Source organism: Oryctolagus cuniculus, chromosome 17 (genome assembly GCF_051225735.1).
Source record: "Oryctolagus cuniculus isolate XC-2025 breed Fujian yellow rabbit chromosome 17, ASM5122573v1, whole genome shotgun sequence".
Taxonomy (NCBI): domain Eukaryota; kingdom Metazoa; phylum Chordata; class Mammalia; order Lagomorpha; family Leporidae; genus Oryctolagus; species Oryctolagus cuniculus.
Window position 1 is genome coordinate 37,235,566 of NC_142883.1, and position 22,652 is coordinate 37,258,217.

At 49.6% G+C, this 22,652-nt stretch overlaps 2 protein-coding genes and 1 long non-coding RNA gene across 15 annotated transcripts in view; 2 read left to right on the forward strand and 1 right to left on the reverse strand.

Moving 5' to 3' along the window:
- MYO19 (myosin XIX) overlaps nt 1-18,508 on the reverse strand; it is a 42,811-nt gene extending 24,303 nt beyond the window's left edge. For 3 of the 12 annotated variants that reach the window (XR_016223814.1, XR_016223815.1, XM_089317336.1), the window contains exons 1-7: nt 18,311-18,494; nt 17,551-17,688; nt 16,893-16,976; nt 16,240-16,391; nt 8,502-8,640; nt 7,999-8,147; nt 6,118-6,231 (exon numbers count right to left, since the gene is read on the reverse strand). Coding sequence is in view for 5 of the 12 variants with exons in the window: in XM_008271170.5 (XP_008269392.4) it covers nt 6,118-6,231; nt 7,999-8,147; nt 8,502-8,640; nt 16,240-16,251 (414 nt within the window). In the remaining 7 variants the exon portion in view is untranslated. Of the gene's footprint in view, nt 1-6,117; nt 6,232-7,998; nt 8,148-8,501; nt 8,641-16,239; nt 16,392-16,892; nt 16,977-17,404; nt 17,503-17,550; nt 17,689-18,310 lie in introns of those variants that run through there. The other 9 variants (XR_016223813.1, XM_008271172.5, XM_002719080.6 and 6 more) reach the window with 7 other exon arrangements.
- LOC149121187 (uncharacterized) lies at nt 17,681-21,775 on the forward strand. Of its 2 annotated transcripts, none has more exons than XR_016223819.1 (2): nt 17,681-17,821; nt 21,566-21,775. It is a non-coding gene; the product is annotated as an uncharacterized LOC149121187 (long non-coding RNA). The 2 variants fall into 2 exon arrangements; XR_016223820.1 differs by lacking the exon at nt 17,681-17,821 and adding an exon at nt 18,503-18,614.
- Nucleotides 18,849-21,603, forward strand: PIGW (phosphatidylinositol glycan anchor biosynthesis class W). The gene is given in 3 exon segments (XM_008271177.5): nt 18,849-19,112; nt 19,883-21,354; nt 21,357-21,603. Coding segments are annotated over 2 exon segments (1,506 nt in total). The 5' UTR covers nt 18,849-19,112; nt 19,883-19,893; the 3' UTR covers nt 21,402-21,603.
- Nucleotides 21,776-22,652: the final 877 nt, after the last annotated feature.

The following is a 22,652-nucleotide window of genomic DNA, read 5'->3' on the forward strand; positions in this document are numbered from 1 at the left end:
ACTGACATTTTGTTAAGTTTGTTAATGTCAAATCTGCTAATAAGCCCAAAGCAATTTTCCTCATGTTATTAATGTTACCATTTCCCTTTAAATCTTTACATTTTCTATATTTCTGGGTAAGAAATTGGAAGAATCTTTTAGAGATACTGAGCAGCTCATGAAAACTGGACATTCAAGGCTCCTAAGTTTAAAAAGCTACTTCAAGTGAGGACCCCTGGTTGACGACCTTGTCTAAAGACAGAGACTCTTATCAACTGTTTAATAACTCACTTTAGAATATGGAGAGATGGGGCCGGCGCTGTGGTGCAGCAGGTTAAGACCCTGGCCTGAAGCACCGGCATCCCATATGGGTGCTAGTTCTAGTCCCAGCTGCTCCTCGTCCGATCCAACTCTCTGCTAAGGCCTGGGAAAGCAGTGGAAGATGGCCCAGGTCCTTGGGCCCCTGGACCCGCGTGGGAGACCCAGAAGATGGAAGACCTCTCTCTGTGTCCCTACCTCTCTCTGTAACTGTCTTTCAATAAATAAAAAATAAGTCTATAAAAAAATTATAGACAACAAGAGCATTAACTGTTTGATGAACATCTTTTACCTGAATGCCAAACAGCACACCAAAGTGAAGAAAAGGAACTAGTACTCTTGTAACTAAATATCAAAACTCAAAAGTTGGAAGGATAGAAGATGAAGGGTATCCCAAAGACACAATAAATATGATGACACAGATGAGAAGAATATTAGACAATTAATCAAATTTCCTCTAATGGTTCCACAAAGAGAAAATAGAGAGGAGGAAATTGTTAGACATAACACAAATGTGCTTCCATGAACAAAATGACAAATGATTCTAGGTTAAAAAGACTCACAAGGTATCCCACCATCAGTTAAAAAGAAAAAAAAAAAGAGAGAGAGACTATATTATGACACAGCACTGTGATTCTTAATACTTAAAAGCTTCTGGAAAGAAAAACATTATGAACAGGGACTCTCTACAGTAATATACAAGGAAAAAAAACTTATATTCCCAATAAAAATTATAAAACCCAGCCAAAATAAGGCAGGATAGAATGTTGTACATTTCAGATGCACAACAATTCAAAAATTTTCCCTCTACATACTCTATTCAAGAAAATACTAAAGATCACACTCCATAAAATAAGGCAAGGAAACAATGAGGAAACCAGGCACCCCAGCAGTGGGATTATCCTAGGACAGATGTGAATCTGGGACCCTCAGTGAGGTCAGGAGGCCTCCACGCGTCAGCTGTGCGGCAGCAGCCCTCAGCCGCACAGTCCGGAGGTCAGCAAGAGATCTGAGAGCCCTGGGAAGGGCATCTCCAAGAAAAGAAGGTCGCGGTCTGCTTGCCAGTATGATAGGTGTTTTCCAGTTTGGGCAACATGTCTGGCAATGAAGTAACTGCAGGATTATAAAAACTAAACGAGTGGCAGGACCGGCATGTGGCACAGCAGGTAAAGCTGCCGCCTGAGATGTCCGCAGCCCATCTGGTGCCAGTCCCGGCTGCTCCACTTCCAATCCAGCTCTCTGCTGTGGCCTGGGAAAGCAGAGGAAGATGGCCCAAGTCCTTGGGCCCCTGCACCCGTGTGGGAGACCTGGAAGGAGCTCCTGGCTTTGGATCAGCACAGCGCTGGCCATTGTGGCCAATTGGGGAGTGAATCAGTGGATAGAAGACCTCTCTCTCTCTACCTCTCCTCTCTCTGTGTAACTCTGCCTTTCAAATAAATAAATAAATCTTTTAAAAAAATGGATAGAAACACCCAAATAAACCAACAGAAGATGTGAAAGTAACTGCCTTAGAAGAGAAGGACTAGAGTTGAGAGATAAAGGGTCAGTTTATTGTGTTTCTAAGCTTTCCAGTATTTTTTTTTTCCTTAAAACTTATTTATTTAATTGAAACACAGATTCAGAGAGAAACAAAGGGGCCGGCGCCGTGGCTCACTAGGCTAATCCTCCGCCTAGCGGCGCCGGCACACCGGGTTCTAGTCCCGGTCGGGGCGCCGAATTCTGTCCCGGTTGCCCCTCTTCCAGGCCAGCTCTCTGCTGTGGCCAGGGAGTGCAGTGGAGGATGGCCCAGGTGCTTGGGCCCTGCACCCCATGGGAGACCAGGAAAAAGCACCTGGCTCTTGGCTCCTGCCATCGGATCAGCGCGGTGCGCCGGCCGCAGCGCGCCAGCCGCAGCGGCCATTGGAGGGTGAACCAACGGCAAAAGGAAGACCTTTCTCTCTGTCTCTCTCTCTCACTGTCCACTCTGCCTGTCAAAAAAAAAAAAAAAAAAAAAAAAAGAGAGAGAAACAAAGAGCAAGAGAAATGTCTTCCAACTGCTAGACCACTTCCCAAATGGCTGCAGTTGCCAGAGCTGGGCCAGGCAGAAGGCCAAGAGCCAGGAGCTTGTTCCAAGCCTCCCACTCGAGTGAAGGGGCCCAAGAACTTGGGTCATCCTCTGCTGGTTTTCAGGTACATTAGCAGGGAGCTGGATCAAAAGTGGAGCATCCAGACTGGAACCAGTGCACATATGGGATGCCGGCATCGCAGGTGGCAGCACAACCTACTACACCCCAGCATCAGTACCACCTGATGTTTTAAAATACAAAATAACATGATGGGGCCTGCGCTATGGTATAATAGGTTAAGTCTCTGCCTGCAGCTCTGGCATCCCATATGGGTGCCGGTTTGTGTCCCAGCTGATCCTCTTCAAATTCAGCTCTCTGCTGTGGCCTGGGAGGGCAGCAAAGGATGGTCTAAGTGCTTGGGCCCCTAAGCCAGTGTAGACCTGGAAGAAGCTCTTTGATCCTGGCTTCAGATCCGCCCAGCTCCAGCCACTGCGGCCATCTGGGGAGTGAACTAGTGGATGGAAGAGCTCTCTTTCTCTGCCTCTCAAATAAATGAATAAGGGGCCAGTACTATGGTGTAGTTGGTAAAGTTGCTGTCTGCAGTGCTGGCATCCAATTTGGACACCGGTTTGAGTCCTGGCTGCTCTACTTCCTCTCTGCTATGGCCTGGGAAAGCAGAAGATGGTCCAAGTTCTTGGGCCCCTGCACCCACGTGGGAGACTTGGAAGAAGCTCCAGGCTCCTGGCTTCGGATTGGCCCAGCTCTGGCTGTTGTGGCCATTTGGGAAGTGAACCAACAGATGGAAGACCTCTCTGTCTCTCTCTGCCTCTAACTCTGCCCTTTAAATAAATAATCTTTAAAAAGAAATAAAGGCCGGCGCCGTGGCTCAACAGGCTAATCCTCCGCCTTGCGGCGCCGGCACACTGGGTTCTAGTCCCAGTCGGGGCGCCGGATTCTGTCCCAGTTGCCCCTCTTCCAGGCCAGCTCTCTGCTGTGGCCCAGGAGTGCAGTGGAGGATGGCCCAAGTGCTTGGGCCTGCACCCCATGGGAGACTAGGAGAAGCACCTGGCTCCTGCCGTCGGATCAGCGCAATGCCCCGGCCACGGCGGCCATTGGAGGGTGAACCAACGGCAAAGGAAGACCTTTCTCTCTGTCTCTCTCTCACTGTCCACTCTGTCCAAAAAAAAAAAAAAAAAAAAAAAAAAAGAAATAAAAATCTTTTTTTTTAAATAACATTACTATTAAAACTTAAGTTTTTTTTTGTTTTTTTTTTTTTTTTTTTTTTTTTGACAGGCAGAGTTAGTGAGCGAGACAGAAAGGTCTTCCTTCTGTTGGCTCACCCCCCAAATGGCTGCTATGGCCAGTGCGCTGCGCTGATCCAAAGCCAGGAGCCAGGTGCTTCCTCCTGGTCTCCCATGCAGGTGCAGGGCCCAAGGACCTGGGCCATCCTCCACTGCCTTCACGGGCCACAGCAGACAGCTGGACTGGAAGAGGAGCAACCGGGACAGAATCCGGCACCCCAACCGGGACTAGAACCCGGGGTGCCGGCGCCACAGGCAGAGGATTAGTCAAGCAAGCCACGGCACCTGCCAAAACTAATTAAATTTTAAAAGTATACTGGGCCCAGAGGCTGGCACTGTGGCACAGTCGGTAAAGCTGCTGTCTGGAATACCAGCATCCCACATGGGCAACAGTTTGCGTCCTGGCTGTTTTATTTCTGACCTAGGTTCCTGCTAGCCTGGAAAAAGCAGATGGCCCAAGCACTTTGTTGGGCCCCTGCTACGAATGTGGGAGACCTGGAAGAAGACACTAGCTTCAGTCTGAACCAGCCGTGGCTGTGGCAGCCATCTGGGGACTGAACCAGCAGATGGAAGGTCTCTCTCTCTCTCTCTAACACTGACTTACAAATAAATCAATGAATCTTAATACACACACACACACACACACACACACACACACACACACACACCAGGCTCAGTCCATGACCATAAGGGCTGCTCAGGAAGGCACTACCAAGCTCTGGTTGCACGGGTCCTGAGTGAGGTTCAGCCTCAGTTCCCTATACAATTCTGGAGGACCATGAGCTTCATCTAGGAGCTGGATGTTGGCCATCTTTAATTAGCACCCAGACATCCCCCACTCACTGAAGCTCAAGCTTATTCCTCCAACTGTCTTCTTTTTTTTATTTTTATTTATTTTTTTGACAGGCAGAGTAGACAGTGAGAGAGAGAGAGAGAGACAGAGAGAGAGAGAGACAGAGAGAAAGGTCTTCCTTTTGCTGTTGGCTCATCCCCCAATGGCCACTGCGGCTGGCGCACTGCACTGATCCGTAGCCAGGAGCCAGGTGTTTCTCCTGGTCTCCCTTGCGGGTGCAGGGCCCAAGCACTTGGGCCATCTTCCACTGCCTTCCCGTGCCACAGCAGAGAACTGGACTGGAAGAGGAGCAACCGGGACAGAATCTGGCACCCTGACCAGGGCTAGAACCTGGTGTGCCAGCGCCATAGGTGGAAGATTAGCCTATTGGGCCACGGCGCCGGCCCAACTTTCTGTCTTCTTATCTGTCTCCCAGGGGACTCAGAGTCCCAGAGCATTGGATGTTGCGTTTTTCTATCTGCTCCTCTCTCTGCTACCCCTCAGTGCCCAGAGCCTAGAATGTGGCAGGGGTGCAGGGTTCAGCAGTTCTCTCGCATGCTGGAGTTTATGGTCCAGAGAAGCCCTACTAAAGGTGAAAGTGCTGTGGAAAGGCTAGGTCTGGGGAGGGAGCCTCCTTTGACCACTTCTGCAACTCCTCACTCAACCTGTGCATTCTGTCTTACAAGCTGTAGTCTTGCCATCTAGGAGGCTGTACTGCCACACCAGGAGCGTCTGTCCTCCACCACAGCATGCCCAATGCACTGGCCTTGCCACCATGGGCAACCCAAAGGGTTGCTCCAACAAACCTTTTCCCACAGTAACACTGCCCTGTGCCAAGCATGCTACCAAGTGCTTTATGTGCAGTCACTCACTGTACCCTTACAGAAATCCTGTAAGCCAGGTGTTGGTCTTCCTTCCCCTAACTTCACAAGTGAGAGAACTGAGCTTTGCAAAAGCTAAGTACCAGGGCCAGTGCTGTGGCATAGCAAGTAAAGTAGTGCCAGCATCCCGTATGGGTGCCGGTTCAACTCCCGGCTGCTCTTCTTCTGGTCCAGCTCTCTGCTATGGCCTGGTAAAGCAGTAGAATATGGCCCAAGTCCTTGGACCCCTGCACCTGCGTGGGAGACCTAGAAGAAGCTCAAGGCTCTTGGCTTCAGATAGGTGCAGCTCTGGCTGTTGCGGCCAACTAGGAAGTGAACTGGCAGGTGTAAGACCTCTCTCTCTCTGCCTCTCGTTCTCTCTTTGTGTAACTCTGACTTTCAAATAGATAAATAAATCTTAAAAAAAAAATAAAAAAAAAAGCTAAGTCCCTCTCAGCCCTGTTCTTAGTGACTATGCTGCAACTCCAACAGTTGACTTTTCTGTCGTGGTGTCAGCTGGGATAGACCTTTGAAAAGCAAATAAATGAAGGCCCAGAGAAGACAGTATCCTCTCATACAGGTGGTAACAGAGATAGCGGTAGAGCCTGGACCAGAACCCTGCCTCTTGACTTCCAGCCTAGTGCTCGCCCATCATTGCATCTGGATTCCTGTCTCAGCCAGTGATCTGGGAATGACTAGGAAGGAAATGACTCCACAAGGAATGAGCTCTCTGCCTTCCCAGCCAGTTCTTAGTTGACATGGATAGAAAAAGGCCCTCCTACCTTTCCAGCACCACTCTCTCCACTGACAATAATTGACTGGTTGATGGGTTCGGACAGGCTCTTGACATTCCTGTAGGTCTGTTCACCCACAGTGAAGATGTGAGGCTTCAGTTTCTGAAACATCAAGGGGTGAAAGGTCATGTGAGGAAATGCCTGCTTTCAAGGAGTTGTTGGAACAATGATGGCTGAGATGGGAGACTATCAAAAGCAGTGCCAGAAGCTTCCTCCAGAAAAATTTTCTGGATACAATAATTGCTAAATAAAAATTGTAGGAGGCCATGGATTTGGAGAGGGCACCTGCAATGGGCCCAACAGCCCTAACCAACAGAGTTTAGTTACAGTAACTGAGCTTTGGTTGGTCGCAGGAGGATCTACAGCCGTTAACAAAGCATAAACAACTATCCAGTTAAGCTGTAACCAACTGATTGGTTGGCAGACTGGGCTGTAGCTAGTTGTCTATAGCACACTCTTGTTATTCTAGAAATGGTGTCTGAAGCACCTCATTGGTGGAAATTCTCAGAACTTCTCTGGTCTTAAGGAATACCAGAATTGGGAGGGTCCTGATTCACAATCTTTTCTGTTGTTTTTGTTTTCCCTCACATCAGCTGCACTAAACTTAATGGTCCAAGGAATTTCCCATGTAAGATGCTGTTAGGTCCAACTGTGGAACTCCTTGGGTGGTTTTCCTACTCTTCTTCTCTCAGTCTGGAAGTAGGGCTGGCTTCTGACTAGTCTACCATGACATTAACTCTTCCTGCGCCCACATTCTCTCACTTTAGTAGTCTCATTCTGCTGTTAGTTTGTTATGCTATTTTGAAGTTTGTGAAAACCTTTCTTAGAAATTACTAAGATGTCTGTCTGCTGTACAGCTAACAGTATTTTATATATGAGGGACCTGAGGTTCAAAGGAGTTAAATAACTTTCCAAGGCCACGCAGTAAGTAAATAATTCCATGGGATTTCAATACTAAATCCACTGCCCTCACCTTCCACCAATAGTACCTGTCCTCCGCATGCTGGACAACATGTTGGGGAAGCAGCAGTGACCATGACCTGGCATCTGCAGAGCAGACCATCCGGGAGATACAGGCCCTCAAGACAGACCTGCCTGGATTGCACTTGGATTCTGACTTCCCCCTGCAGGAACTCCTGAGGGCCAGGCCAGCGGCACCTTGCCTAGTCAGCTGTGATCCCGTCCCTGAACCCTCCTGAGGAACAGGTTCCCTCTAACTGCCCTTGCCCCAGTCACTATCACCTGGGCCGTTACAAAGCCTCCCACTGCTCTGCCTCCTGCCTCACCTTTCTGAACCCAACCCCAGAGGGCTCTCTGTTCAGTCCCACTGCCACCTGCGTGAAGCAGCCTGATGGCCTTGTCAGCTGTACTGGTGTTTCAGAGCCTTCACAAATGGCCCAGTGGTCACACCCACCGCCCTCATCTTCTGCCTCTTGCCAACATCACCCCTACCGGGGTCATACACTTTAACACTGACAGCCTCATGCTCTGGCTGCACCACCAACCCCACTCCCTTTCCTAAAGAATTTTGCTTTTCAGTAGAGAGGAACGTGTGCTAAATTTGTAGGCAGTCAGTTTGTTAAATACAAATATACCTTTGTAAATCCTTTTCTATTAATAAACCTATCAAGAAGAAAAATAAATCCTTTCCCTTATGTCCCTATTTTAGGTTTCAAACTCAGTTAAATCAATATTTAGCCCTCATTTTACAACTTCTGCCCTGTCGTCAGTTCTTTGTGTGCCCCAAATTCCAAGCCGACGGAATGACTTCATGGCTGGGGAGCAGATGGGAAGGATGGGAGGTTGCAGGAGGTTGCAGGAGCTGGGGGAGGCTGGGGGAGGCTGGGGAGCAGTGAGGCTGAGCCTTACCTGGGGCTGCGGGGCAGTGTGGTACTCTCGCATCAGCTCTGGCGTGTAGAGCTCAGGCACAGGCTTGAAGGGGTTCAGAGCCACCAGGGTGCAGCCGGCATTGGTGTAGAACGTGTCTGCCATGTACCGGGCCTGCAGGCACCTCAGGACTGAGGCAGAGACACTGTTAGAAAGCTTTGGCTCAAACACAGACAAAACCACAGACATGCATCTGCCTAACAGCCCTCCCTCTGCAATTAACCAAGTGCCAGCAGATCCTAGCAGCTCCCTGATGAATAGATACAAGATCTAATTAAGATGTGCCCCAAATGTCAAGCAAAGCTTGCCCTGGGGAGCCCAGGTGCAGCTGCCAGGCTCCCAGGGGTAGCGGTCTGGAGCAGGCCACCTGGCTCCAGGTCAAGATCTTGCCTGCCTCAGTCTAAGCTGGGGAAGCTGTACTCAACACCCGCATCGCAACGCCACCCTCCTGAAGATGGCGCTCTGGAGTGGAGGGAGGCCCATACCTGTCTCCAGTGTCACAGGATTCACCTTAGTGAGGTCATCCAGCTGGTGCAGCGGGGCCTCCCCAACCAGGAACTCCCGCAGGTCTTCGCTAAGTGATTCTCCACCTCGGGCACCAAATCCTGGACTACGGCCATTAACCTGGAAGGGAATAACATGAGAGCTCAGACCAGTGAGCAGTTACCCAAGGGTGGGACCCTCTACAGTAGAGAGAGAGAGCAGGTTTCTACAGTCCCAGTCTGGCTGAGGGTTCAAATCTCAGTTCCACAACTGCTTAGCCCTGTGAGCCTATTTACTTTCTATGAGCCACAGCTTTTTGATTTGCAAATAAAGGAAAATAAACTCAGCTCACATGGCTATTGGGAAGAAAGTAGGGCTACACAGAGCATTTAATCAGTGTCTCACACACGGTATGAACTCAGTAAGTGCTATCCCATCTCCTCTGTGAACTGCTCCAGCCATGTCTTCCAGTTACTGGGCCTGGCAGGAGTAGGACCACAGGGAGTGTTGCTATGAAAGTACTGCAAGGAAAAGAACCAAGAGCTGGGCCCCTTTCCAAAGAGACCACTCAGCTAGCGATGAAAAACAGCCTTATCTTTCCAGAGAGGTAGCACCATGCCTCCATCAGCTGCCTCTCAGGGCTTAACTTCAGCCTGGCGAATGAACTTGAGAGGAAGCCTAGCTCAGAAGCCTACAAGTGGGCAAGTACTAGCACCAAGGGGAATAAGTCCCTTATCTCCCTTGCCTATTTTTAATGTTTATTCATGTTTAAAAAAATTTTTTTTAAAGATTTAGCACTTGTCTACGTCCACACCACTCTGAACGCACCCAGTCTCGTCTGACCTCGGAAAGATTTAGCACTTATTTGAAAGAGAGAGTTAAGGAGAGAGAAGCAAAGACAGAGAGAATCTTCCAATCACTGCTTCACTCCCAAAATGGCTGCAATGGCCAGGACTGGGCCAGGCCACAGCCAGGAGCCAGGAACTCCATCTGGGTTTCCCATGGAGTGGCAGCGGCCCAAGCACTCAGGCCATCTTCTGCTGTTCTCCCAGGCGCATTAGCAGGGAGCTGGATTGGCATTGGAGCACTCAGGACTCATATCAACACCCAAACAAGATGCCAGCATCACAGGCAACGGCTTAGCCCACAGGACCACAACACTGGCTCCCCGTTTGTTCATTTTCAATTGAAAAGCAGAGAGAGAGAGAGAGAGTGTGTGTGTGTGTGTGTGTGTGTGTGAGTTCAATCTTCCATCTGTTGATTCATTCCCCAAAAGTTTGCAGGAGCCCAGGCTGGGCCAGACCAAAGTCAAAAGCCAGGAACTTTATCCAGGTCTCTCATATAGATGGTATGGACTCAATTACTTGAGCCATCACTAGCAGGAAGTTGGATAGGAAGTGGTGGCAGGATTTGATGCCAGGTACTCCGATATGGTATGTGAGTGTCCCAAGCAGCAGCTTAACCAGCTATGCCATAATACCTGCCTCTCACTATTTCGATGCCAACACTTTCCATGTTGCGTTTCTTTACTTTTCTGCAACAGTCCCATTTCTTCTCTGACTTCCCCTGGGGATGGGGAGTGGAAGAGAGGCATCTAGCTGAAATCCACTTTGAAGGAAGAGTATCCAATGAGACTGGTGAGCCTAAATATTCAAACACCTCCGGGAAAACAAGCCAAGTGGCAAATGCCATCTGAGAGGCCCAGCAGCAAGCTTCTTCTGAAGATGTTGTCAGTTCTCTGAACTTCGGGCCCACCACATACACTAGACTGGCTCTTGTCTTCCCAGATAAGTGCTAAGATTCTAACAAGGCTGGCTCCATGTAAATCCCTCTCTTCCAGTGAAAAAACACAGTGAAAAGATACTGCCCCACACAGTATCAATTTATCATTACACAGCCAAAATTTATCATCAACTCTAATCCAATCCGAACCAGCCGAGTACAGCGATCAAGAGCCTGGCCTTAAAAGCTGGATGGCCTGGGTTTGACTCCTGGTTCCACCACTTACTACCCGTAGAATCTTACCAATAGTAGATTACTTATACTACATCCATACAATGGAATAAAACAAGTTACCAAAAAGCATGCCTTTGAGGCTGGCATTGTGGCATGCTAGGTTAAACTGCTGCCTGCAATGCTGGCATGCCCCATGGGCACCGATTCAAGTCCCAGTTACTCCACTTCCAGTTCAGCTCCCTCCTAATGCACCTGGGAAAGCAGAAGATGACCAAAGTGCTTCAGCCCCTGCACTCACGTGCGACACCCAGATGAAGTTCCAGGCTCTTGGTGTCTGCAGCCATTTGGGGAATGAATCAGCAGAGGGTGGGCTTCTAACTCTGATTTTCAATAAATAAAATTTTCAAAAAAGTATGCCTTTAAGTGTTTTAAAATACACATCGGGGCAGGTATTTGGCCTTGTGGTTAAGATGCCGGTGCCCCAGTCAGAGTGCCTGGATTTAATTCTTGGCTCTCAGTACTGGTTCCCACCAGTACAAACCCTAGGAGGCAGCAAGTGATGGCTGAAATATTTGGGTCCCTGCCACCTATAAGGTAGACCTGCCAGCTCCAGGCTTGGGCCAGGTCCTCTCCTGGCCATTGCAGGCATCTGGGGAGTCAATCAGTAGATAGGAGTTCTGTCTCTCAAATGAAAATAAATATGGGGCAGGCATTTGGTGCAGTGGTTGAAATGCTGCCCTGGCCGGCACCGCGGCTCAATAGGCTAATCCTCCACCTTGCGGCGCCGGCACACCGGGTTCTAGTCCCAGTCGGGGCGCCGGATTCTGTCCCAGTTGCCCCTCTTCCAGGCCAGCTCTCTGCTGTGGCCCGGGGGTGCAGTGGAGGATGGCCCAAGTGCTTGTGCCCTGAACTCACATGGGAGACCAGGAGAAGCACCTGGCTCCTGGCTTCGGATCAGCGCAATGCACCGGCCGCAGTGAGCTGGCTGCAGTGGCCATTGGAGGGTGAACCAATGGCAAAAGGAAGACCTTTCTGTCTCTCTCTCACTGTCCACTCTGCCTGTCAAAAAATTAAAAAAAAAAATTAAAAAAAAAAAGAAAAGAAATGCTACCGTAATGGAGGGCTGGGTTTGAGTCCTGACTATGCTTCAGATTACAGCTTCATGCCAATGTGTACTGTGGGAGGCAGCAGATGATGGCTCTAGTCCTTGGGTTCCTGCCACTCATGTAGGAGATTGGGATGGAGTTCCAGGTTCCTGGCTTTGGCCTGGTCTAGCCCTGGCTGTTGCAGGCATCTGATAAGTGATCCAGATGTAAGATCTCTCTCTGTATTTATGCCTTTCAAACAAAAATTTTAAAAATTATTTGAGATGGGCCAGCGCTGTGGTGTAATGGGTAAAGCCTCTGCCTGCGGTGCTGGCATCCCATATAGATGCTGGTTCAAGTCCTGACTGCTCCACTTTTTTTTTTTTTTTTTTTTTTTTTTGACAGGCAGAGTGGACAGTGAGAGAGAGAGACAGAGAGAAAGGTCTTCCTTTTTGCCGTTGGTTCACCCTCCAATGGCCACCACGGCTGGTGCGCTGCGGCCGGCGCACCGCGCTGATCCGATGGCAGGAGCCAGGTACTTATCCTGGTCTCCCATGGGGTGCAGGGCCCAAGGAGTTGGGCCATCCTCCACTGCCCTCCCAGGCCACAGCAGAGAGCTTGCCTGGAAGAGGGGCAACCGGGACAGAATCTGGCACCCCGACCGGGACTAGAACCCGGTGTGCTAGCGCCGCAAGGTGGAGGATTAGCCTAGTGAGCCGCGGCGCCGGCCGGACTGCTCCACTTCTGATCCAGCTCTCTGCTATGGCCTGGAAGAGCAAAAGATGGTCCAGGACCTTGGGCCCCTGCACCCGTGTGGAAGACACAGAAGAAGCTCTTGGCCTGGGATCGGCCCGGCTCTGGTTGTTACAGCCATTTGGGGAGTAAACCAGCAGGTGGAAGACTTTTCTCTCTCTCTGCCTCTCTGTACTTTGTCTTTCAAATCAATAAATAAATCTTTAAAAAAAATTTGAGAGGCAAACATAGAGTGGGTGAGCCCCTACCCACTAGTTCATTTCCTAAACTCCTACAACAGCCTCTCACTGAGGTGGAAGCCAGGAGCTAGGAACTAAACACAGGTCTCCCACATGGGTGACAGGAACCCATTTAATTGAGTCATCACTGCTCCTCCCAGAGCCTGCCATCAGCAGGAAGCTGCAATCAGGAAACACAGTTGAGGATCAAACCCAGGCACTTGGGTATGGGATGTGGCCATCTTAAGCCCTAGTCAAATGCCTGCTGTGACTGTAGATAATCTTAATGTTCTGTTTATCTGTATCTTCCAAATTTCTTTAAGATTTATTTATTTACTTATTTGAAAGGCAGAGTTACAGAGAGGATGACAGAGGGAAGGAGGGAGCGAGGGAGGGAGGCAGGAAGGGAGGGACAGACAATCAGATAGACAGGGAAGAGAGATCTTCCTTCTGTTGCTTCACTCCCCAGATGGTGGTAACAGCCAGGGCTAAGCCTGGCTGAAGTCTGGAGCCAGGAACTTCTGGGTCTCCCACATGGGTAGCAGGGTCCCAAACACTTGGGTCATCCTTGGCAGCCTTCCCAGAAACATTGGCAGGGAGCTGGATCAGAAGTAGAGCAGCTAGGATGTGAACTGGCACCCACATGGGATGTTGGTGTCACAGGTGGCGACTCCATCTGCTATGCTACAACACCAGCCCCAGAATTTAATAATGAATGTGCCCTTGAGTAAACCACTTAACTTCTCTGAGCCTGATCTCCAAAACGGGGATATAATAGCTTTGTACATATAATACTGTAACTTTCTCATGGAGATGTTATGAAGATGAAACAAAATTACATGTAAAAAATGCTTAGCATATGGCCTACTGTATAATAAGGGCCACACAGAGCAACTACTAGTGTGCTTATGGTAATAATCACTACTTTAATAAAAAATAAATAAAACACGTTATAAAGACCAGACAGATGACTGTACAGGCTGTTTTTTTCTAGGCTTCAACCAGTTGCATGAACCAAGTGGCTAGAGGTCCAGTGGCAGTGTATATACCATGGCTCCCTTGAGGCCGGCCAGCCCCACACCTGGCTATCCTGCCGATTCTCAGGCACTTGTCTACCCAGGACTCCACTAGACTGTCAGTTCCTTAGAAGCAGACACCATCTTTAAACATCTGCCTCAGCCCAGTGTCTGCCAACACTGAGAAGGCAAAGACTCAGCAAATAAGGGTGGGTGTTCTGCTCACTGGGTTAAGCCACAATTTGGAACACCTAAATCCCATAAGAGACTGCTGGTTCGAGTTCTAACTGCTCCACTTCTGCTTCAGCTCCCTGCTAATATGCCTGGGAATTCAGCAGATACCCCAAGTACTTGGGCCCCTGCCATCCACATGGGAAACCCAGATGGAGTTCCTGGTTTCTGGCTTCAGCCTGGCCCAGCCCTGGCTGTTAAAGCCATTTGGGGAGTGAATCAGAGGATGGAAAATATCTCTAACTCTGCCTTTCAAATATATAAGTAACTCTTCAATTTTCTTAATTTTTAAAGATTTATTTGAAAGGCAGAGTTACAGAGAGAGATAAAGACAGAGAAGAGTCTTCCATCCACTGGTTCAGTTCCTAAATGGCTGCAACCAGGAGTCAGGAGCTTCTTCTAAGTATCCCATGTGGGTGCAGGGGGCCAACACTTGGGTTATCCTCTGCTGTTTTCCCAGGCCTATTAGCAGGGATTTGGATGGGAAATGGAGCAGCCGGGACTCAAACGGGCACCCATATGGGATACTGGCATCGCAGGTTGCAGCTTAACCCACTAGGTCACAACATCGGCCCCTATAAGTAACTTTTTTTTTTAAAAAAAATTTATTTAGGGGCCAGCACTGTGGCGCAGTGGGTTAATGCCCTGGCCTGAAGCGCTGACATCCCGTATGAGTGATGGTTCGAGACCCCGCTCTGCTCCACTTCCAATCTAGCTCTCTGCTATGGTCTGGGAAAGCAGTAGAAGATGGCCCAAGTCCTTGGGCCCTTGCACCTGCGTGGGACACCTGGAAGAAGCTCCTGGCTCCTGGCTTCGGATCAGCGCAGCTCTGGCCGTTGCAGTCAATTGGGGAGTGAACCATTGGATGAAAGCTCTCTCTCTCTCTCTCTGCCTCTCTGTAACTCTGCCTTTCAAATAAGTAAATCTTTTTAAAAAGATTTTTAAATTAAAAAAAAATTTTTAAAAGATTTATTTCTTTGAAAGGCAGAGGGAGAAGTAGAAATAGAGGTCTTCCATCTGCTGGTTCACTCCCCAGATGACCGCATCTGAAGCCAGGAGCGTCTTCTGGGTCTCCCACGCAGGTGTAGGGGCCCAAGGATTTGGAGCACCTTCTACTGCTTTCCCAGGCCATAGCAGAGAGCTGAATTGGAAGTGGAGCAGCCAGGACTTGAACCAGTGCCCATAAGGCATGCCAGCACTGCAGGCAGTGGCTTTACCTGCTACACCAGGGTGCTAGCCCCATAAATAATCTTTAAAAAGAAATCCAGTGGGGCTGGCACCGTGGCATAGTAGGATCCCATGTTTGTGCAGGTTTGGGACCCAGCTGCTCTGCTTCTAATCCAGCTCCCTGCTAATAGCCTGGGAAAGCAGTAGGAGGAGGCCAAGTCTTGGGCCCCTGCACCTACGTGACACCTGGAAGAAGTTCCTGGCTTCAGATCAGACCACCTCTGGCCATTGCATCCATTTGGGGAGTGAACCAGCATATGGAAGATCTCTCTCTCTCTCTCTGCCTATCTATAATTTTGTCTTTCAAATCAATTAATCAATTAGTCAAAAAAGAAAGAAATCCAGCAAAAATGTGCTGGCATTTTCTGTGGAGAAGGAGCTGCACTTGCAGGTTGCGAAGGTAGCAAGGAGGAGCTGGAACTCCGCAGCGAAGGCGACTGGGAACCCTACAGGTCCGGGGCTACAGCAGCCACTTTAGAGGGAAAGGCCTGGAGTAAGGGAACATGATCCATTCACCGACCTCTGGACTTCCACACAGGTCATCTTCTCTGGCACTTTTGTACAGACTGATCTGTTTGCCTGGGCTATTTATTCCTTTTTACTCTTCTTTAATATTTATTTGACAGGTAGAGTTATAGACAGTGAGAGAGAGACAGAGAGAAAGGCCTTCCTTCCGCTGGTTCACCCCCCAAATGGCTGCCACAGCTGGTGCTGCGCCGATCCGAAGCCAGCAGCCAGGTGCTTCCGCGGGTGCAGGGCCCAAGCACTTGGGCCATCCTCCACTGCCTTCCCCGGCCACAGCAGAGAGCTGGACTGGAAGAGGAGCAACTGGGACTAGAACCCAACGCCCATATGGGATGCTGGCGCCGCAGGCAGAGGATTAGCCAAGTGAGCCATGTGGCTCCTCCTTTTTACTCTTTTAAGACTCAGCTTTATGAGACACTTCTTTTGGAATCCTGAGGTTTCCACTGTGCCTCAACAATTCCAGTTGGCAGGGACATGCGTTGGGACTCCTCTCTGGAAAGTGTCCTATGGATATCCTTACCCAATCCAAGGGAAAAGTGCTAAAAACCACAAGAGGGATTCAAATTAGATATCAGGAAAAGCTTCTTGCTGATGGATGAAAGGTACTGGAGTGACTATCTGGAGACAGAAAAGAACAGAGACCTTCCAGGTAAGGGCAATGGGACCTTTGTTCATGGGAAGCAAGCTCAGGTGTGTGAGGGCCTGGGTTCTGTGTGGCTGAGGCTTTACCTGCTGGAGCATTGTGCTTCAGTGTGGTCAGCCAGGGTTCTGGGGTGCAGGCACAAGAACTGCTGTCCACCTGGTCACGGGACTGGGGGCTGCAGCATGGCTCCAGTCCAGGGCTCAGGTCTGGAGAAATCTGAGAGGAGTCATCCCAGAGCCTACGGCATGGGAGAGAAGACAAGGGCCACACAGAGCTGAGGACTTCTGGATGACTCACCCCTGCTCCTCCCACCACGCAGAACTGAAATGAGAACTAGGGCAGGCCTGGGCAGAGAGTGAGAGTCGTCCCTGCCAATTAGAGATCCAGGGAAAGTTTGATGAGAGCCTCCAGAGGATCCCTGGGCTACTTGACGTTTCCCTTATAGTCAAAGCTAAGGGCCAGTTTTATTACAGGTTTAGGGCTGTCATGGACTGCAAGTCTTCTGGGTCAGCATGCTGTGGGGCATCAAGAACACACTGAGAAAACAGATAGGCCTCATGCCTCATTCTCTCCACCAGACAATAATGTCCTTTTTCACTGTAGCCAGCAGTTGGTGGGGAGCAGAAGCTGGAGTCAATGCCTGATGCTCCAAAAAAGGCTGTTGTGTGGGAGAGAAATCACAGCTGGGTCCTAAGGCATGTGACTTGGGTAAGACACATCACCTACCGCGATTCCTCACCTGGAAAACGGAGACTGTTAAATCAACTTCACGAGGAATGGCTGTGAAGGTCAATGAGATCAGGGCTTGAAAGCACAGGACAGACTGCAAATCCGAATTCATTCAAAGGGTGAACAGTTAGCACTACGACTAAGAGCTGAGAATCACTTGGCGATGCTAATCGGGTCTACCAGTCCAGTGTTAACTTCACTGGAGTCTGGGGGGGCCGGGTGTTGTCAGGCTGGGCCTAGGCCTGTCTTTGAACAACGGTGATGCTCATGTCTCCTCCAGCAAGGAGGAAGACGAGGGGTAGCTGAAATGTTCACCCTGGTGACTTTCCCCAAGGTTCTCAATACATCTAATCTTCAAAGAACCTAGGGAGAGGGGCTTCCATGGAAACCTGGAAAAGGGCACTTGGAGCAGAAAGGGGATCAAGACTTCTCGCACATTCACCCTGTCCAAGTGACAGCCACGAAGAGGGCTCTGTAAACTCAAGAAAAAGTTCCCTCAACGGCATGGCAAATTCATCTTACCAGGGACCGCAAGAGGGGCACAGGGCGAAGCTCTGAGCTCTGCTAAGGTAGACCCTGAGAGCTCGCCAGCCTTAATGCTTCCTTGTTTGTCAAAATAGGATCATACTGACTGCAGGTGCTAAATTAAGGCTCAAATGGGCTAGTACCTGTGAAAGCACTTTGCAAACGTTCGTGATGACCATGCAGCGGCGGTTCCCAGCAGGAGTCAAGTCAGATTAGAGTGGTTTTCTCCAGTTCTCCCAGCTCCAGCTCCTGTCTGCTTTGCGGTTACCAGCCAAGCATTTCTGGAAAGGGTGTGCCCACAGTGGGCAGAAAGGATTCGGTAATGAACGGGCGGAACGCAGTCAGGGCAAGTGCCAACCTGATCACCAGCTCCCCCTCCTACCCAGCCTCAGTTTCTTTCTCGGCTTGGACCAGGTCAGTGGGAGGGCAGAGGCGGACGTTTGGGAAGGGTCCCGGTTTCTGGCGCGAAGCCGGGATTCCCCGGTCCGGGCGAGCCGCCCACAGGGATGCCGCTCCGGAAGCACCTGGTACAAGGAACCCGCGACCTTCTCGGGAAGGTGGCTATGACCCCAGCCAAGGGCATGGCAGTCCAGATGCCTGGCGGAGTCGGCCGCCCCCTCCCTGATCCCTGTGGGGAGAGGTCGGGAGCAGACGCCCGGCCCCAGTCCGCCTGCCGCGACCCTTCCCCGCCGCGCGCGGGCCGCCCTCTGCCCGCAAGCTGGAAAGGTCCTTGCTCCGGACAAGAGCCAGGAGCTGAGCTACCTACTCCTGGGGGCACGGCAGGGCCAAAAGGAAAGAGGGAAGGGAATCGGCGTTTGGGGAAGGGGTTTCCTCAGCTCTGCGGGACAAACCAGCCTTCCCTGTCGCGAAGGGCTTCGGTTCTGGGCTGGAGGTGGCACTCACCGGTCCCGCGGCCCGGGCAGCCGAGCGTACAGCCCACGCCCGGCCCGACTAGAAAGGCGGGCCGCGTGAGGCGGCGGGAAGAGCCTGGGCAGCGCAGGGGAGGGGCGGGAGCGGCTGGGAGGAGAGAGCCGGGACCGCCGGACCGCAGCCCGCCTGCGGCCGCCGCTCCGACCCAGTGGCCGGCGGGAGGCCGGCTCCTCCCCCGGGGCGGGGCGCGCGCACGCGGAGCCGGGCGCACGTGGCCCACCCGGGACGCCCGGAGCCGGCTTGCGGGCTGCGTCCAGGAGGAGGCAGTTTCTCGGGGGTAAGAGGAAGCGTGGAACGGCAGCCTCCTGTGTTGTTTGGGGAGACGTGCTGTTTCTTGGGCCGTGAGGTCTTTCAGTAGAGAGCGAGTCTTGGTCGTGTTCCTCAAGCCCCATTACCCTGACAGGGTCTCGTGAGCTCCGTGAAGCGCGAGACGCACCCTTTCCGCTCCGGGGCCTTTTCTCTCGGGCCAGCCCACAGCCTGGACCCGGGAGGGTCTAGGCTTTGTAAACCCTAAACAGAAGACAATCATGGGGGCGCCCCCTTTACGCGGAATCTGCCGGCCCGGAAGAGCAGCCTGGCCCGCGCCGGCCGGAAGCGCCGCTCTCCAAGGAGGAAGCCGCTTGCTTCCGGGTGGTCGGGCGGGTGCGGTGGGAACCTGGCTTCGAGAGCCACCTGGACGACCACCTGGAGCACGTGAGGTGTGAGGGCCGGGTGGACCAGTGGCGGGCGAACGGGGCTTTTATTTTTAAAGGTCGGCCGACTCGAGCCGGTTACGGTGAGCTGGCCTTGCAGGGCCCAAACGCGTGTATGCATTCATTCGTTTGTTTATTCGCTGCGGTTCGTGTTTGAGTAACACGTTCCAGTGTGGCACTTTTCAGAGAGGTGTTTTAGATCGCTGTTAAGGAAAAAAAAAAAAAAAGCAGCTGACACTAGTAAGTGCTGTGTTAGGCGTCCATTCTGTGCACCTGCGCCTACACCGGAACCTGTGGCTGGCTGTGAACCAGAGCTGGAAAAGCCTGGGATTCAGAGCACTGAAGGGCTTGTGTTTTGTACCAGATACAGTGAGTGCAGAGGCTCTAACGAGAAGCCAAGGCTCCCAAGTCCAAAGTGTGCTTAAAACTGCTGCTCTCTTCCCCCTGCCTACAATTTAAAGGCATTGATACAGTGTGTTGTTTTCTTTAGATAATCTTAATAGCATATACAGTACTATGCTGTGTAGTAGGAGTTCCTGGCTGTGGTGCCATTCTCAAGTTTATATCCCAAAATCACCTTTGTGACTATACCCCACGCTGAGACTACCCAGAGCCTTCTAGCCATGTGTTAGTATGACATGAGTATCCTAATGCATCAGTGTTAGATTTCATCCCACAATCCTTGGAAAGGGAATCACAGTCTATGGGTTCTGCCCATGACATGAAATCCTTAGGATCTAAGGTTCTGCTCTGAAACCCAGGAATGACAGGACAGTCAAGTCAGGTACAGACGTGCCACTTCCACAAGAATGTGGTTTTCCTCCAATTCATTCCTGTGCTCTTGTGTTTACAGGAGGAAAAAACATGTCTCAAAAGCAGATGAAGGAGGCTTTTGTCAGTAACCTCAATGGAACCACCGTGCTAGAAGTCACCCAGGGCTTGTGCTTTCCCGCACTCTGTGTCCTGTGCAGAGGGCTCCTGATCATTGTCTCACAGCACCTGTATTCTTCACATGCCTGGAGGTTTTTCATTGACTTCTTTGTCCTAGTAGTTCCCCTGGTGGCCACTTTGACCATTTTGTCTTCATTTATCCTCATTGAGAACCTCACTGTGATTCTCTTTGGGGCGGGGCTGTTCTATCAAATATACCGAAGGAGGACTTCCCATGCCAGATTGCCTATCCAGAAAATCCTTGAAAAATTCTGGAAAATTAGCCTAGAATCAGAATACATTCCAGCCATCTCTTGTTTCCGTGTAGTTAACAGTATATTTACTGCTATCGCCATTTTGGCTGTGGACTTCCCACTTTTCCCCAGAAGATTTGCTAAAGCTGAGCTCTATGGGACAGGAGCAATGGATTTTGGAGTAGGCGCTTTTGTTTTTGGGACTGCAATGGTTTGTCCAGAGATCAGAAAGAGAAAATACATGGATGGGTCCAAATTTTATTATTTTATGAAGTCATTGTACTCTGTTTGGCCGTTAATCTTCCTTGGAGTAGGACGATTAGTCATCATAAAATCCATAGGCTATCAGGAACATTTAACTGAGTATGGAGTTCACTGGAACTTTTTCTTCACCTTAATAGTTGTGAAATTGTTAACATCATTGCTTTTGATGGTTTTCCCGCTAAATAAGTCCTGGATTGTAGCCATTAGCGTTACTGTATTGTATCAGTTAGCGCTTGACTTTACCCCAATGAAGAGGTTAATTCTGTATGGCACTGATGGCAGTGGCACAAGAGTTGGTTTATTTAATGCCAACCGAGAAGGAGTAATTTCGACCTTGGGGTACGTGGCAATACACATGGCCGGTGTGCAGACGGGGTTGTATGTGCTGAAGAACAGATCAGATGCCAAAGAGTGGGTCAAAGTAGGATGCTGTCTTCTTCTGGCAGCTGTTGGCCTCTTTATAGCTCTTTATATAGTTCAGGTACATGTAGAAGTGGTCTCTAGAAGAATGGCCAATTTAGCCTTTTGTATTTGGATAGTTGCTTCTAGCCTGATCCTTCTTGGTGGTTTATTTCTGAGTGATATGATTTTGAGTTTTGCCAAATTTCTAATTAAAGGAGCTCTAGTACCATGTTCTTGGAAACTTAACCAATCACCTGCTACAAATAAAAAGCATTTGGAATCGGTAGTCCCTGAAGCTGACAGAAAAGAATCCAGTCTCTGTTTAATCACAGCTCTGAACAGAAACCAGCTAGTTTTTTTCTTGCTCTCAAATCTGACAACTGGCCTGGTCAATCTCATGGTGGACACGTTACACAGCAGCACCTTAGAGGCTTTATTGGTACTCAGCTTGTATATGTTTACCAACTGTTTGATCATATATATGTACTTTATTTGCAAGATAAGACTATAAAGTTCTCGTGATCAACAGGATCTATCTGTATTTGAGCAGTATTTTATTGGGAAAGAATAAGTGTAAAGAAAATGTACTTTTGGCAACCCAGTCTCAGACATATTTTATTATAAAATTAGTTTCAGCCCCTCTCTTTACTGCAGTGAGGCTTAATGTTTTCAATGTATTTCCACAGCATACAAATCAAACCAATAAAGAAGAAACACAACCTTGTGACGTGTTAAGATTTATTAATCTGTTTACAGCGTGGAAGATTGGAGGATGCCAAGGAGGAGTTTTAACTTTCCATCTTAATATCACCTTGTGCCATTTCTTTTACTGTTTTTTTTTTTTTACAATGTTCACATTAAATGAAGTGTTTATATTAAGACCATTTCAATGTGAATTGTGTATTGTCAATATTTCTTTGCTGCTCGATTTTAATCTTTTAAAAACCCTAGGGGGGCCGGCATTATGACATAGTGGGTGAAGCTGCTGTCTGTGTTGCTGGTTCAAGTCCCTGCTGCTCCACATCTGATCCAGCTGCTTGCTAATGTGCATAGGAAAGCAGAAGAAGATGGCCCAAGTGCTTGGGTCCCTGTAGCTATGTGAGAAACTGGGAAGAATTTCCTGGCTCCTGGCTTCAGACTGGCCCACCACTGACTGTTGCGGCCATTTGGGGGAGTGAACCAGTGGATGGAAGATCTCTGTCTCCTCTCTGTAACTCTGCCTTTCAAATAAATAAATAAATTTTTTTAAAAAGTCTATGAATAAGAAGGAAGTGTTTGAAATCAAATACATTCTTCAAAGTCAGAAAACAGAATAAACTGAATTGTATAATGTAGTTTGCATACTCTGCTTAGCCATCAATGAGAAGCAGTTTTCCTGCAATGAATAGCAAGTTTCCTGCTGTCTTAGAGCTTTCAGTCTAGTGAGGGAACGGACAATAGGCAACTGTTATAAACTAATCACGATGTTCCCCAGAGTGTCAAGTCAGCTAACCTAGTAAGAAGTCACAGTATTCCTCCAGATGGTATTTTATTTTGGGGCTGGACCTAATGGATGAGGTGAAGAATTTATCTTAGGGAGTGGGAGCCAGTAAGCAAAAAGAGCACTTCTAGGTAGGATGAGCCCCTCGGCAAACGTCCTAAGTTGGGAGGAAATTGGCACATTTGGGACTGAAAGGAGGGAGACGTGAGCACCTATGGTTGAGTATCAGCTCTAATTTTGGCTTCCTGGTAATGCCAATCCCAGTAGGCATCAGGTGAGGGCTCAAGTAATGG